The sequence below is a fragment of the Hyperolius riggenbachi genome, chromosome 12 (genome assembly GCF_040937935.1).
Source record: "Hyperolius riggenbachi isolate aHypRig1 chromosome 12, aHypRig1.pri, whole genome shotgun sequence".
Classification (NCBI taxonomy): domain Eukaryota; kingdom Metazoa; phylum Chordata; class Amphibia; order Anura; family Hyperoliidae; genus Hyperolius; species Hyperolius riggenbachi.
The window spans coordinates 186,019,968-186,036,077 of NC_090657.1; the positions used below are offsets into that span (position 1 = coordinate 186,019,968).

Sequence of the window (16,110 nt, forward strand, 5' to 3'; positions counted from 1 at the left end):
AGATTCCCATCAGGCTGCAATGTGGCTGCGAGAAAATCAACTTCCTCCTCTCTGCTACAGACAGTTAGGCCCATCGCCTGAATGAACGAAGCTGTCAATGCTGTGATGTCTAGATACAAGTCCCATATAATTATATACATATAGTAATGATATGGTAAGGATATAACACTATGACTATGGTAGGATTAGATTGTGAGCTCCTCTGAGGACAGTCAGTGACATGACTATGTACTCTGTAAAGTGCTGCAGAAGATGTCAGTGCTATATAAACACATAATAATAATATGGTAGGACATTAGACTACGACTATGGTAGGGATTACATTGTGAACCTCTGCGAAGACAGCCGTGATTAATTAAATTCCTTTAAAGGGATACTGTAGGGGGGTCGGGGGAAAATGAGTTGAACTTACCAGGGGCTTCTAACTGTCCCCCGCAGACATCCTGTGCCCGCGCAGCCACTCACCAATGCTCTGGCCCCGCCTCCGGTTCACTTCTGGAATTTCAGACTTTAAAGTCTGAAAACCACTGCGCCTGCGTTGCCGTGTCCTCGATCCCGCTGATGTCACTAAGAGCGCACAGCGCAGGCCCAGTATGGTCTGTGTCTGCGCAGTACACTCCTGGTAACATCAGCGGGATCGAGGGCACGGCAACGCAGGCACAGTGGTTTTCTGACTTTAAAGTCAGAAATTCCAGAAGTGAACTGGAGGCGGGGCCAGAGCATCGGTGAGTGACTGCGCGGGCACATGATGTCTGCGGGGGACCATTAGAAGCCCCTGGTAAGTTCAACTCATTTTCCCCCGACCCCCCTACAGTATCCCTTTAAGGCATATATATTGTGTTGTTTTCAGGGCTACATTTCTGGAGAGGACTCAAAGACCCGAGCCTTTGGCAACTTCTGGCCGAGGGAGCGGGATGACATGGAGGAGGGGTTGCTGGCCCAGGGGCGTAGCAATAGGGGGTGCAGAGGTAGCAACCGCATCGGGCCCTTGGGCCAGAGGGGCCCCGAGGGGCCCTCCCTCAACTACAGTATTAGCTCTCTATTGGTCCTGTACTCATAATAATCACTTCTATAGATACTTTTAATATTGGTAATCATTAACAAATTGTTTCCATCCCCTTCTTGCACCTCTGACACTGTAGTTGCCATTGGCAGGTTTTGGTGTGCCGTATCAATTGTTATGTATAGAGTGCTTGGGGGGCCCCAATGTAACACTTGCATCGAGGCCCACAGCTCCTTAGCTACACCACTGGTTGCTGCATATAAAAAGAAGGCGTGCTTGTGCCTGACGTACATATTTTGCAGCTTTTAGCCACTTCCTCAGAAGCCCAGCATGTCATGTATACAAACTGTTGTAGTGGCTAAACAGTACAGGCTTAAAGAGGAACTCCAGTGAAAATAATGTAGAGAACAAAAAGTGCTTCATTTTACAATAATTACGTATAAATGATTTAGTCAGTGTTTGCCCATTGTAAAATCTTTCCTCTCCCTGATTTACATTCTGACATTTATCATATGGTGACATTTTTACTGCTGGCAGGCGGTGTCAGTGGAAGGAGATGCTGCTTGCTTTTTTAGCAGTTGGAAACAGCTGTTATTACCCACAGTGTAACAAGACTCCCTAAGTGTGATGTCAGCACCATGGTCCTGACATCACACAGTGGGAGGGGTTTCAACACAATATTAGCCATACAGAGCCCCCTGATGATCCATTTAAGAAAAGGTAAAGATTTCTCATGGGAAAGGGGGTATCAGCTACTGATTGGGATGCAGTTTAATCCTTGGTCACGGTTTATCTTTAAAGAGGAACTTTAGCAAAAGATAGTGGGGGGGGGGGGGGGGAGACAAATGAATACATTTCAAATTGAGAGTTTAAAAAATAGATGATAGATCAAGAAATGATTGATATTTTCTGTGGAATTTGTTCATTTTGTATGATCCACTATGAGCATGCTGGTCATCATCTTTACTGCTGGCAGGTCATCATCTTTACTGCTGGCAGACAAGGGAAGAAAAACAGACAGCTGCCCTTAGCTAGAAAAACACCCACAAACAACGTGATAGGCTGAAAAGTGTATATATATATATATATATATATATATATATATATATATATATATATACACATACATACTTGGTAGTTGGGAACAGCCATTATTTCCCACAATGCTTTGAGGTTTACAGACAGGAAACTGTCAGGGCTATGGTTGTGGGAGGGGTTTCACCACAATATCCGCCATATAGAAGCCCCTGGCCCTGATGATCTATTTGAGAAAAGTTAAAGATTTCCCGTGGGAAAGCGGTTATCAGCTACTGACTGGGATGAAGTTCAATCCTGCGCTCAAGTTCCTCTTGAACGTGTCCCCTCACCCAGGCCAGCAAAGAGTACATGATGAGTAGGAAGCCACTAACCACTAAAATCGAAGCAATATAAATTCCAAGTCTTACAGTGGTGGGTGTCAAAAAGATGACAAATGGTGCCTCGCTAGGGAAGCAACTCATAATGAGTATAGAACCACTTGAATTATAAAGAAAGGTCAGCATGGAGATTGCTGCCAGTGCCCCGTTATGTTGTACTTAATATTTTTCGGACCAGATTTACTTGAACTGGGATTTCCAAGTTCGCCCGACGGCTTTAAAATGACAAATACGCTCTTTTTTGGCATTTTATGGATTATTTTCCTTTGTTGAATTGATTTATGATAGCTAAAGGTTAAAGTGTCACAAGGAGCGGACTGCTGTGACCTCTGTTTACATTGAGCTGAACGAGCGGTATCGGCAATTTAATTATCATGATTACTGGTAAAAGGATTAGAATTCCCCAAAGCGTACAAAGGAAAAAATATTGCAGATTCACCCAATTAAAATAAGCTGCATGGCTGGAGTCAGCACTATGTATTTGTCTCAGTCTGCCTGGATACGACCCGTACGTATAGACAGAACGATATGCATGAGCCATCCATTTGCATGATCTTCTAGGTAGATCTTAGCAGGACAAATTAGACAAAGCAGGGGCATAATAACATGTTTTATGATAGATAGACTTGAAGGGGCTGTGGTTGCTGCATCGCCTTCCCTGCAGGCAGGCAGGGGCGGGCCTATCATGGCACTTCAGGCAGCAGGTTACATGGGTAGGCGCTGGGACAGGGGTGCTGGTTTGGAAGGGGTGATGCCCTGCAGAATTGGGGAGAGGGATCGACATTATTCCTCCCTCCCTCTCTATGGGCCCCCCTCCTGTGTCCCCTTGCAGAGCTGGGGCAGTGGAACGTTTTTGCAAATCTCTCACCTGTCCACGCAACACATTCATGCTTCTCTACTTCCTGTTTCCCTGCATGACAGGGAAACAGGAAGTAGAGAGAAGCCGGCTGCTGAGAAGCATGGGCGCGTTGCATGGACAAGTGAGAGACTTACAAAAATGTACTGATGCACTAGCTCTGCAAGGGGACAACCATGTTAGTGTGACCAGGAAGGGCACAGAACCACAATTCCTGGTTTTCAGCCTGGACCCCTAAAAAGCATAGTGTGTCGTCATCATGACTAACAGCCAATCAGAGGCTGCTTGGTGCTAGAGTTCTGTTGTGACGCAGGAGACAGTATAGTTATTTTGCCTCTCTCTTGCCAATAGGATCCAGTTTGATGATCATTGTTTATTACAAACAAGTATATGGAGTAACTGTGGATATAAATCAATTATTCAGATCAGTGGCATAACTACCAATCAGGGGGCCCCCCAGAAAAACTTTGATGGGACCCCCAATATTCACACCCCTTCCCTTGCCTACCCTTGGTGCCCTTCATGGACCATCTCACAAGGTTCATAAAACAAGTGTGGCCATCATGTTTTCACACCTATAACAAGTGTAGCCACAAAACCACCTGATCTGAGGTACAGTCCTCTGTATAGGAGGCAGGGAAGGTTAAAGGGAACTTTGAAGGATACCCGAGGTGACATGTGACATGATGAGATAGACACGTGTATGTACAGTGCCTAGCACACAAATAACTATGCCGTGTTCCCTTTTTTTCTTTTCTCTGTCTGAAAGAGTTAAATATCAGGTATGTAAGTGGCTAACTCAGTTCCGTTCTGACTCAGACAGTCAGGAAGTGACTACCATGTGACCCTCACTGATAAGAAATTCCCCTTATTACCTCGTTCTTGCTCTCAGAAGCCATTTTCTGCTAGAAAAGTGTTTTATAGTTGGAATTTCTTATCAGTGAGGGTCACACTGTAGTCACTTCCTGTCTGAGTCAGGACTGAGTCAGCCACTTACATACCTGATATTTTACTCTTTCAGGCAGAGAAAGAAAAAAAGGAACACAGCATAGTTATTTGTGTGCTAGGCACTGTACATACACATGTCTATCTCATGACGTCACATGTCACTTCGGGTATCCTTTAACCGAGAGGGATATGGATATTTCCTTTCAAACAATACCAGTTGCTAGGCAGTCCTGCTGATCTCTTTGACTGCAGCAGTGGCTGAATCACACACCTGAAACAAGCATGCAGCCAATCCAGTCTGACTTCAGTCAGAGCACCTCATCTGCATGCTTGTTGAGGGGCTGTGGCTAAAATTATTAGAGACACAGGATCAGCAGGAGAGTCATGCAACTGGTATTACGTTAAAGTAAAAATCCATATACTTCTCAGTTTAGGTTTCCTTTAATATATGGGGGGGGGGGGGTCCCCTCTCTGTTTACATCCCTGGGTCCTGATTGAGATCAGGCATTCATTTACACTTTTATATGCAAAAAATGTTTTTTATAATGATTTTTTTTTCTTTTACAATTGGCACATCTAGTGATTGATTTACATGTTGCTAGATGCAATTTGGAGGCAGGGACGGGGCTCTCCATGCCTGGGGGGGGGGGCTTCAGATCCCATCAGTAGCTGACAGGGTAATTGCACGGGAGGAATGGCCCTATAGAGAGTGATATGATGTTTGTACACAGCGGTGAGATAGTTCCTCTTTCATATGTGGTGTCTTCTGTATACACTGTGGTATCCTTCAGGCGACTCATCTACACTGTTATTAAAGTAAAGAAAACACTCAGAGGAAACAAGCTTTGCCACCTCTGCTGTTATTGTTATTCTTTAGGAAGAAAAAAAACAAATTGTGTTTAAAGCTTTAGTGCATCTGTTGTTAAAGGGAACCTGAACTGAGTAAAATTATTTAAAATAAACACATGATGTAGCTGCAAATTAATTGTACATACTTACCTCACTATCAGTTCCTCTCAAAAGCTCACCATTTTCTTCTTACAGTGAATCCTTCCAGTTCTGACAAGATTTTGTCAGAACTGAAATATACCAGTTGCTGTCAGTTATAGATCAGCTGCTGTCAGTTACAACTGAATGTGCAAGGTAATGTCCATGTTTCCCTATGGCTCAAGTGGGCGATATAACAGTTTAACAGTGTGCTGACCAGGAAGCTGTTATGGGGTAATGGCCATTTTCAAAATGGAGGATGGAGAATTCCATCGATCACCATGGACAAACAGGACCCAGGAGAGGAGAAAGAGATTGATGAGCAGACTACATGGGAGGTAAGTATAACCTGTGTATGTTTCTTTTGACTTTTTATTTTCAGTTTAGGTTCTCTTTAAAGGGGAACTGAAGAGAGAGGTATATGGAGGCTGTCATGTTTATTTCCTTTTAATCAATACCAGTTGCCTGGCAGCCCTGCTGGTCTATTTCTCTGCGGTAGTATCTGATTAAAACCAGAAACAAGCATGCAGCTAGTCTTGTCAGATCAGACTTATAAGTCTGAACCACTGAAAAACCTGATCTGCTGCATGCTTGTTCAGGGGCTATGGCTAATAGTATTAGAGGCAGAGGATCAGCAGGGCTGCCAGGCAACTGGTATTGTCTAAAAGGAAATAAACATGACAGCCTCCATATACCTCTCTCTTCAGTTCCCCTTTAAGTATGCTTAACCTCCCTGGCGGTAAACCCAACCTACGCTCGGGCTAGCCGCCGGAGAGGATCGCATGGCCTCTGGAGGTTTTTTTAATAAAATTTGTTTTATATGCTTAAGCTAGCACTTTGCTAGCTAAGCATGCCCCCCAAGTCCCTCCGCTCTCCCCCGATCACCGCCGTTATACGTACCCCCCAGGGATCCCGCGATGACGCAACCTCCCAATCAGCTCCAGGCTTCGCTATGGGGAGGATTGGGACTGCGCATGACGTCGATGACGTCATGTCCGATCATCGCCATAGCGACGACTAAAGCTGGCGGCGATCAGGGGGATCACAGTGGTGTCGGGGGACTTAAGGGCCACAGTTAGCTAGCAAAGCGCTAGCTTAAGCATTTTAACCTAATTTTACTTGAAAAAATCCTCCCGCATATGCAGCATCAGAAACTGCGTACCGCCAGGGAGGTTAAAAGGATCCTTAAAGGACAAATCCAAGTTGTTTAAAAATAAAAAAATCCACTTACCTCGGGCTTTCTCCAGCCCCTGCCAGCCGTTCTGTGCCGTCTCCACTACTCTGCTCACCGCTGGTAGTCCTGGGTCCCCTCCAGTGCAGGATTCCTACTGCGCCTTCGCGAACAGCTTTCAGAGTGGCGCTGACGTCATCTGGACTGTACTGCGCAGGCGCAGTAGTTCTGCGCCTGCGCAGAACAGCCCAGATGACGTCCGTGAGCCACAGAGTGGAACGCAGCAAGATGGAGGAAGATGCCGACCTGGCGAGGTCGGCCTCTGCACCGGATGGGACCGGAAGCCAATGGAGCTGCGGTACAGGTCGGTAGCCAGGGGCTGGAGGAAGCCCAAAGTAAGTGAATTTCTTTTTTTCTTGCTCTCCTTGGACCACTCTTTTTTAAGCCTAAGCAAAAAAAAAAAATCAGTTTTACTCACCTGGGGCTTCTACCAGCCCCCTGTAGCCGTCCCGTGCCCTCGCAGTGGCTCGTGAATCCTCCTGTTCCCCGCTGCTAGCTACTTTCATTTTCGCCCGACAGGCTTACTGCACCTGCGCAGGCCTGGATGCAGGGATACTGGGGGCCAATGGCAATGAAGGAGACACATGGGGGTAGGGGGAAGGGGGTCAAGGCTGGCCTTACTAGGGACTCTGGGGAGACATAACTGTACTCAGGAGACTGTGGGGACATGGCAATGCTGCGGTGACACATTTTGGACATGGCTACCCTGAGGATTCTGCAATACCTGGGGGATAGCACCACAAATTATGAGAGAACATTTATTAATGGGGGGGTAGAAATAATCTTTAAATCAGTAGTCCTAACTACAAAAGAAGTGTGGGAGGAGAAGGGGGAGGAGAATAGAGGTAGTGAGCAATGCAGATTAGGTGCAAGCTAGCAGGATTCTGGATGTACTTGTATTTGCTGCTGTCAACGTGTAGTGCTTCATCATCTCACACAGGCTTCAGTCATTGTAGGCTTAAGGGTGATAAGGCTACAGTTACTGCTGGTCTGTCCCAGCCCCACACATGTAGAAGCTCTGTACTCCACTGTAATCTGACCTGTTGCTCAGCTATTAGAAAAACAATTAGCTTATACCCAACACAAAACACCTAGCTCAAGGGAGTGAATCTTCCTTCTGTTTACCTATGCTAAACATGGTATGTCCTGGTCTAAATAGCAAGTGAATTAATGGGCTGATAACAGACCAATTCAGTGTTCTCCCCAGAATTTTTTTCCAGCCGGGTGGCATGAAATAGTAGCCGGGTGGCATGAAAAAGTAGCCGGGTGGGGCGAGTTGAAAATGCAGGGCAACTGTGCTTACAGCATAGGAATAGGTGAAGAGGTGAGCCGATGACAGCCGGGTGGTTACAAAATCTAGCCGGGTGGAGCACCCGGCTAAAAGAGCCTGGGGAGAACACTGCAATTAATTTCTGTGACTAAAACAAAATGCACAACATTTGTGTGCCTCAGTGTGGAATTCCTTAACTCTGTAGCTGCTTTTCCTGCTGGAGCCTGGAAACAGTTAAATGTACATTACTTAGCAGGGAGGGTGCCGGGGTCCAGTCACTGACTATTGGTACTGCCCTGTCAGTGGCTCTGTGACACACATAGATTATCAATTTTACAGAGCTTGATAATCCAACTTGCAGACAGCTGTTTCAGGCTTTTTTGTCTTAGCGTAGTAGCGCCACATCAATCCATACCTTGTACTGCGAATGCCGAAAAAGCCTAGCTGTCTGTAAGCTGATTTATATGGCTTGGTAAAATGAATAGGCTAAGGGAGCTGGCAGCTCTGGACGCATGCCCAGGTTTTTAATGACATAAAGGAATGATTTGCATATGCACACTCCTACCATAAGATCTTTTGTTTTTAATAAATGCTGGCTGATCTGGATTTAGTAGAGATAAGCTCTGATAAGCTGCATATGACTGCAAAGGCACAAACAGTAAAAATCACCGTATTTCTTGCTATACTGCGGTGTGACACAGGTGAGGTTTTCAAACATCTGCCTCCTAATCGCCAGCACTTTTCAAAACTACGGTTTAGGATTGCTGGATGCCTAATGGTGGCCATACATGGTAAAAATTTTTTCATACAATCTTACCATTTCTATGTAATATAAGGGAACTGCCTAAATTATCCTTTCAGTATGTTCACTTAATTTACCCTTATACTACATAGAAATGGTAAAATTGTATGAAAACATTGTACCATGTATGGCCACCATAAGGGTGTACATACATAACCTTATTTTGTGGGCCCATGTACCTTTTGTTCCAATAATTTTATCAAATCAGAGGAGACTCAATCTTTCCAATTATTTCTGGCCAAAGTCAGAGGCATCAATCAGGCATGGTGTCGATTGGGTGTGCAGTGTTAATGGCATCCAATTTCTCAACGACCAGTGGTACCCCTGGCTGGTGTCCCCCCAAGTATATACCCCCTCCCACTGTGGCTCACCTGTCATGCCAGCATAAGTCCTCGCCTCACCCAGGGTCTGGTGTCATCTGTTGTTGGAAGAGGGAGGGAGGCTGATAGAGCAATGAATGGAAGTGGTGGGGAGAGGGAGAGAACAATGCCCTTGGCCAGCACTCGGCCAAGTCGACCAGCCACGGTGGAACATCCGGCGAAGCATAAAGGGGCGTTGGAGGCTGATGTTCACACACTAGGTTCTCAGCCAAGGCAATAACCATCACTGAGGTGGGTCCCATGTGTGTACCGAGTTTTACACCCAAGAAGGAATAATTTTCAGTGTTCAACATCAGAAGACCATGCTGGAGAAATATTGGAATTTCTAACAATTTATTTGGGAAACAGGGTATTCATCACTGCGTTTGCACGCAATTTGTGGTATGTCATGTATGTGATTGTAAATTGCTGTTGCTCAAATTCAATTAGGGTCTGGGCCCCACCAAAAGATTTGCAATAAAGCCCCATGATTAGCATCTATACTTCTGATCTGTTGCATGTTGCCTTTGAACTTGATGGGTGTTGAATTTGCTTTTCTAATAGACACATTTGAAAAGTTCTTAATATGTGATTGATCCATAAAAGAACTTCAAACACAGGAAAATAGGCTCTCTCTGTTGAAAAGGTCATGCAATTCAAATGCAATTCAAGTGGAATTCAAATGCCGTTTAACATTTATCTATGAGAACTTCTTCAAGAATGCTAAGCAAATATCGATCAAGCAGAATTTGAATGCCAGTTAGGCCTCTTTTCCACAGACTGTTGGTGGGCAGCGAAATGACTCTCACAACTGCTCACTGCTGCCTGATAACTGATTGTTGCTGCCTGGTAACTGCTCACTGCTGCCTGGTAACTTCTTGATGAGCACACAGTTCAACAGTCCGTGGAAAAGAGGTCTTAAAGGATACCTGAGGTGACATATGACATGATTAGGTAGACATGGGTATGTACAGTGCCAAGCACACACATAACTATGCTGTGTTCCTTTTTTCTTTCTGTGCCTGAAAGAGTTAAATATCAGGTAAGTAAGTGGCTGACTAAGTCCTGACTCAGACAGCAAGTGACTACAATGTGACCCTCACTGATAAGAAATTCCAACCATAAAACACTTTCCTAGCAGAAAATGGCTTCTGAGAGCAAAAAAGAGATAAAAAAGGGTAATTTCTTATTAGTGAGGGTCACACTGTAGTCACTTCCTGTCTGAGTCAGGATTGAGTCAGCCACTTACATACCTGATATTTAACTCTTTCAGGCAGAGAAATAAAAAAAGGAATACAGCATAGTTATTTGTGTGCTAGGCACTGTACATACACATGTCTATCTCATCATGTCACATGTCACTTTGGGTATCCTTTAAAAGGCGCCATGAGAACTCTTTCAAAATGTGAGGCAAATGCAACTGAAGTGGAATTCAATAGTGATGGCACAAATTTTGCATAATCGTAACTTGGCATCGTAATTCACAAATAAGATGAAAAATCGTAATGCAAAATTTTGGAGAAAAGTTGTAATTATTTTAGTTTGTAAATTAATGAGGAACTGTAATTTTGCAATTTTGTGTAATTTTTGCGTAATTTAATGTCAACTTTAGTGGTTACTAACAAAACCACCAAGCATGCTATCTTCACCAAAATTGTTATGTATGTTATGGAGAATGGTGGGAACAAGAAAAAAGTAATGTCGATTTTAAAAATTCAAAGGAAAAATGTTTTTTAAACTCTCATTTCTCTGAGCTTAAAAAACTTCCTTTGCCTTTTTAAAATCGATTTTCTCAAAAAAAATGTTTTGCCTTGTTCCCACTAGTCTCCTCAACACTTTCAGGAACGAAATTACGCAAAAATTACTCAAAATTACAAATGAACGATACGAAAATCAGTTCAATGTCCACATTGTAATTCTGTGTGGCCGTAATTGCGAAAATGTACACAAAATGTTCTATAATTGTAAATAGCCGATTATGATCTTCACCAGAATTCAAATGCAGATTAACAATGCTCTCTGAGGGCTGGGACCCACTAGAGTATTTTTTGAGCGTTTAGGGATCCCTTTCAATCGCTAGTGATTTCCCTAAATGCTCTGCCAATGTAATTGGATGGAACAGATTCCATTAGAGTGATTGCCATAAGGCAAATCATAATCCCAGGACATGCAGCATTTTGGGAGTGTTTCCATTCAAATTGTATTATGTACATTGTACACAGTAAAATCGCTCCCAAAATCGATTGCAAATCGCTATCACAAATCGCTAGCGTTTGCAATAGTGCTTTATGCTATGTAGTGGATCCCAGGCCTAAAAGCTCATACAAACACACTTAAAGGAGCACTATAGCGAAAAATTGTAAAATGTAAAATATGTGCAAACATATAAACATAAGAAGTGTGTTTTTTCTAGAGTAAAATGAGCCATAAATTACTTTTCTCCTATCTTGTCACAGTAGGTAGTAGAAATCTGACAGAAGCGACAGGTTTTGGACTAGTCCATCTCCGCATAGGGAATTCTCAGTGATTTATTTATTTTCAAAAGCACTTAGTGAATGGCAGTTGCTCTGTCCAACTGTCAAAAAACTGTGTAGCGCGCAGGGAGGCTGGCCAGCATCATTGTTTAAATCCTTTTTAGGGAATAGCTTTATAAAAAATAAAAGCCTTGCTGAGAATCCCCTATGAAGGGATGGACTAGTCCAAAACCTGTCACTTCTGTCAGAATTGTACTACCTACTGTAAGTGACAGCAACATAGGAGAAAAGTAATCTTTGGCTCATATTACTCAGAATAAAATGTACTTCTTATGTGTCTATGTTTGCACATATTTTTAATTTTACAATTTTTCGGAATAGTGCCCCTTTAAATGATAAAGTTTTGAAAATGGGCTTAAACTTATACTTTCTTTTTAGTGTTTTTTTTTTTAATCAGTCGGCGTGACTCACATGTACTTGTCATCTTTGGACTGAACAGTGAAGGTGGGCGAGGCGTTCTGTGTTCCGGCAGACACAGAACATTCCGCCAGGATGACAATAACCCCCTGTGGTTCCAGATGCTGGGAGCAGTATAATATCAGCTCGTTCTGCTTCAGCTTCACCAGATATCTGTAATGCAGAGCAGAGAAGATCGATTAGGCCGAGGGATCCTCATAGGTTCCACAAATAACTATGATATTTTTATGTGAAATGCTGAAACAAATGAAATATACAAGCAGTTCAAGACTAGAGACGATTATTGAGATTATAATAAATACAGCTTCAATGCAAATTTAATGCAAAAGCATGCATCTGGAAACTGTGCCAGCAGGAAATGCATCTGATTGGCCCAGTTTCCAATCTGCATACAATTTGCATGAGAGCCACATGCAAACCAGAATTATGAGCATCTCATTAACCATGTCCATTCAAGGCCTTTTGAGAACACTAAAATATTTATTTTTTGGTCATTTTGTCTTGTGTTTCTTTTCCTTTTAATACCCATTTTGGGGAATTCAGAACTTGTGATGTGCTTCAATTTTTGCTGGAGTGGCAATTAGGTAGCTACTGTCCTCTAGGGCGGCGCAATAATCAACCATTGTGCTTATTTATACCTCACTAGGGATGGTCGGAATGCCAATTTCCGATTCCACGGTAAATCCGCATTCCGTCATGTACCAACTACCGATTCCGCTTTCCGCTATCAATTTCCGCATTCCAATGCGGAATTTCCGCCGGAAATCATGTAAACTCCGCCCGACTTTAAGATCGATTTTCTCAAAAACTATAATGTCTTTTTGAAAACTTTTTTTGCTTCTTGTTCAGAAGATTCTGTTTAATAAACCCTGAAAATGTGGTGTTTCTAGGACTTACGGAGGCTTTGCTATTAACCGCTAAAGTCGGCGGATTTTCAGGGTTTATTAAACTGAATCTTGTGAAGAAGATGCAAAAAAAGTTTTCAAAAAGACCTTATAGTTTTTGAGAAAATCGATGTTAAAGTCGGATGGAATTTCCGGCGGAAATTTCCGGCGGAAATCCGCCTACGGCACTTGCATTACCGATTTCCGCATTCCGATGCGGAAATGCAATTTCCGATCAGAATTTCGGAAATTGCATTTCCGCGGAATCCGAATGAGCATCCTCACTGTATAAATTGTACCTGTAGGCTTTTCACTTTCCCCTTGAGCTTGTCATTCCAGAAATGGGACCCTCAGAACCTCTTTGGCAAGACCTTGTTGAAGGCAGCCATGCATGCTCCCGTTCAGGGGCGTTTTTAGGCATAGGCATTACAGGCCACTGCCTGGAGTGCCATTGGTCTCCTTGTGCCACCTTCAGTCCCCCTTTGCCGTCCGCCTTTGCCCCTCTGTGTGTCCAGAGTTGGATTAAAGGGAAATGGTGCCCTAGGCAAGCAATGACTTTGGTCCCACGCTTGATGGACACCTAGCTTTTTTGACAAGATTTTTTGGAAGTTAGCATAAACCAGGCCCCTAGACTATCTTCAGGCCCTAGGCACCTGTCTAATTTGCATTGTGGATGAGTCAGAACACTCAAGAGTCTGGAGACCAAAAACACTCAAGAGTCTGGAGACCAAAAGATGCATCAGTAGACTCAGGAGATCAGAAGATGTGTCAGAAGACACGTCAGAAGACTCTGGAGACCAGAAGATGCATCAGTAGACTCAGGAGATCAGAAGATGTGTCAGAAGAGTCTGGAGGCCAGAAGATGCATCAGTAGACTCAGGAGATCAGAAGATGTGTCAGAAGACATGTCAGGAGCCTCTGGAGACAAAAAGATGCATCAGAAGATGTGTCAGAAGACACGTCAGAAGAGTCTGGAGACCAAAAGATGCATCAGAAGACTCAGGGAGATCAGAAGATGTGTCAGAAGACATGTCAGAAGACTCTGGAGACCAGAAGATGCATCAGTAGACTCAGGAGATCAGAAGATGTGTCAGAAGAGTCTAGAGACCAGAAGATGCATCAGTAGACTCAGGAGATCAGAAGATGTGTCAGAAAACTCTGGAGACCAAAAGATGCTTCAGTAGACTCAGATCAGAAGATGTGTCAGAAGACACGTCAGAAGACTCTGGAGACCAGAAGATGCATCAGTAGACTCAGGAGATCAGAAGATGTGTCAGAAGAGTCTGGAGACCAGAAGATGCATCAGTAGACTCAGGAGATCAGAAGATGTCAGAAGACACGTCAGAAGACTCTGGAGACAAAAAGATGCATCAGAAGACTCAGGAGATCAGAAGATGTGTTAGAAGACACGTCAGAAGACTCTAGAGACCAGAATATGCATCAGAAGACTCGGGAAGATCAGAAGATGTGTCAGATGACTCCGGAGACCAGAAGATGCATCAGAAGACTCAGGAGATCAGAAGATGTGTCAGAAGACTCTGGAGGGTCCAGAGGCTTCCCTCTACCAATGTTAGTGTCTGATGTTTTCCCCCCTGAGGGCCCATTCACACTAGAGCGTTTTGCAGCGATTTTGGCAAAACGCTCAAATACTAGCGCTTTTTAAAAGCGCTAGTGTAATAAAACCCTATGGACCCATTCTTACTTGGGCAATTTGCGCTAATCACCGCAAATCGTCCAAAACCGCAAATGCGTCGCCTGCACCATTTTCAGGCGATCGCGTCTCGGTGGTAGAAGCGGTAAACGTGACCGCGGAAAAATCGCCGCAGCATTCAATGATTTTTTTTTTCCGTGTGAAATCGCGGAAAAATCACTCTTGCAAAACGTCGGCAAAAATTGCCAGCGTTTTGCAAACGCAAGTGTGAATGGGCCCTTAGGCTACAATCACAGTGGTGTGCTGCGGTGCAACATAGCTTCCGCATGATAATGCAGAACAGTGCACTGCAATGCACCGCCCATGTGATGTTCACAGTGTAGCGGTTGCAGCATCCCAACACACTGCACACAGTGTGTCAACTGCAAAGTGTGTATTAACATTGATAGTAAAGCGTACTTTTTATTGACTGTATGTGCCGCAAAGCGCAGATTGAATGCGTTATCATCGCAACTGTTCATGAAAACAGCATGCATGTTATAGAGTTTGTTTTGTGTTACGTCCTTGTTATAGCACAGGCATTACGCTTTGCACGGATTGTAATCTTACGAAGTAAGTATATTTTATCAGTTCACCCTTATATCCTATACTAACTGAAGGTTGTACATATGCAAGGAACCTGTGAGTGGCAGCTTAGTGTGGGGCGGTGGCTTAGTGTGGCCAGTGCAGTTGTGGGCGGTGGCTTAGCGTGATGGCGAGTTTAGCGTGGAGTGTGTAGCTGAGGATGACAGCTTTGTGCGGGTGGCGGTTTAGTTTAGTGCGGTGGTTATGGTGTGAAAGTGCAGCTACAGGTGCGTCCATATGCCTGTGGCTATACCTGTGCAGTTGTGGGTGGCATCTTAGTGTGGGCGGCAGCTTAGTGTGTCATGCAATTCTTATGAGAATCCAGCTATTCTATTGTATAGACCATGGTGGGCACCTATATGGGTACAAAAAGCCAAGGATGGGCATCATTCGGTGCTGTTTTAGGCCCCGTTTACACCAGGAAATGTTCTTTGTGTTGCCTTACTCTTTCTGCATGCAGAGTCATGCAATATCACTGAAAGTCCTATGGGGCCTAGTACACTTAAGCCCATTCCAATTATGTCGGCAAGGGGGCGGTGCAGCACTTTTTTTAAAATCTTATTTTAAATCATGTAGCTAGCCTAGCGCTAGCTACATGATAGCCGCTGAGCAGCGGCATCCCCCCACCCACTCCGATCGCCTCCTGCTTGGCTTCCCCCATCGCCATGGCGACGATCGCGATGACGTCACCGACGTCATGGACGTTAGAGGGAGTCCCGATCCACCCCTCAGCACTGCCTGGCACTGATTGGCCAGGCTGCGCAAGGGGTTGGGGGGGCCCGGCGCGGCGAATCGGTGGGTAGCGGTGGCGATCGTGTACTACACGCAGCTAGCAAAGTGCTAGCTGCGTGTAAAAAAAAAATTGCAAAAATCGGCCCAGCAGGGCCAGAACAATCCTCCTGCGCAGGTTACCCTGAGCTCAGCTCGGGATAACCGGCAAGGAGGTTAAACAAGGTGTGTATGAGGATCTGCAGATCTCATAGACTATGAATGCATTTTGCAGGAACGGATCTTTTGCAGGAACAGATCTTTTGCAGATACTGATCTTTTGAATGTCTACAGCATCTTTGTGTGCAGCATCTTGCAAAGATTTTATCTGATGGGGAGTTCAGCTCCATAGAATAGACTG

The 16,110-nt window shown here is 44.3% G+C and overlaps 1 protein-coding gene and 1 long non-coding RNA gene across 5 annotated transcripts in view; one reads left to right on the plus strand and one right to left on the minus strand.

The window, feature by feature from the left end:
- LOC137541205 (formin-H-like) overlaps positions 1–16,110 on the minus strand; it is a 174,937-nt gene that overhangs the window by 62,751 nt on the left and 96,076 nt on the right. For both annotated transcript variants that reach the window (XM_068262386.1, XM_068262387.1), the window contains one exon: positions 11,817–11,975. In XM_068262386.1, the coding sequence (XP_068118487.1) occupies positions 11,817–11,975 (159 nt within the window). The remainder of the gene's footprint in view (positions 1–11,816; positions 11,976–16,110) is intronic.
- The window catches only part of LOC137541206 (uncharacterized), a 426,898-nt gene that overhangs the window by 22,580 nt on the left and 388,208 nt on the right, over positions 1–16,110 (plus strand). The gene's annotated exons all lie outside the window — the stretch shown is intronic.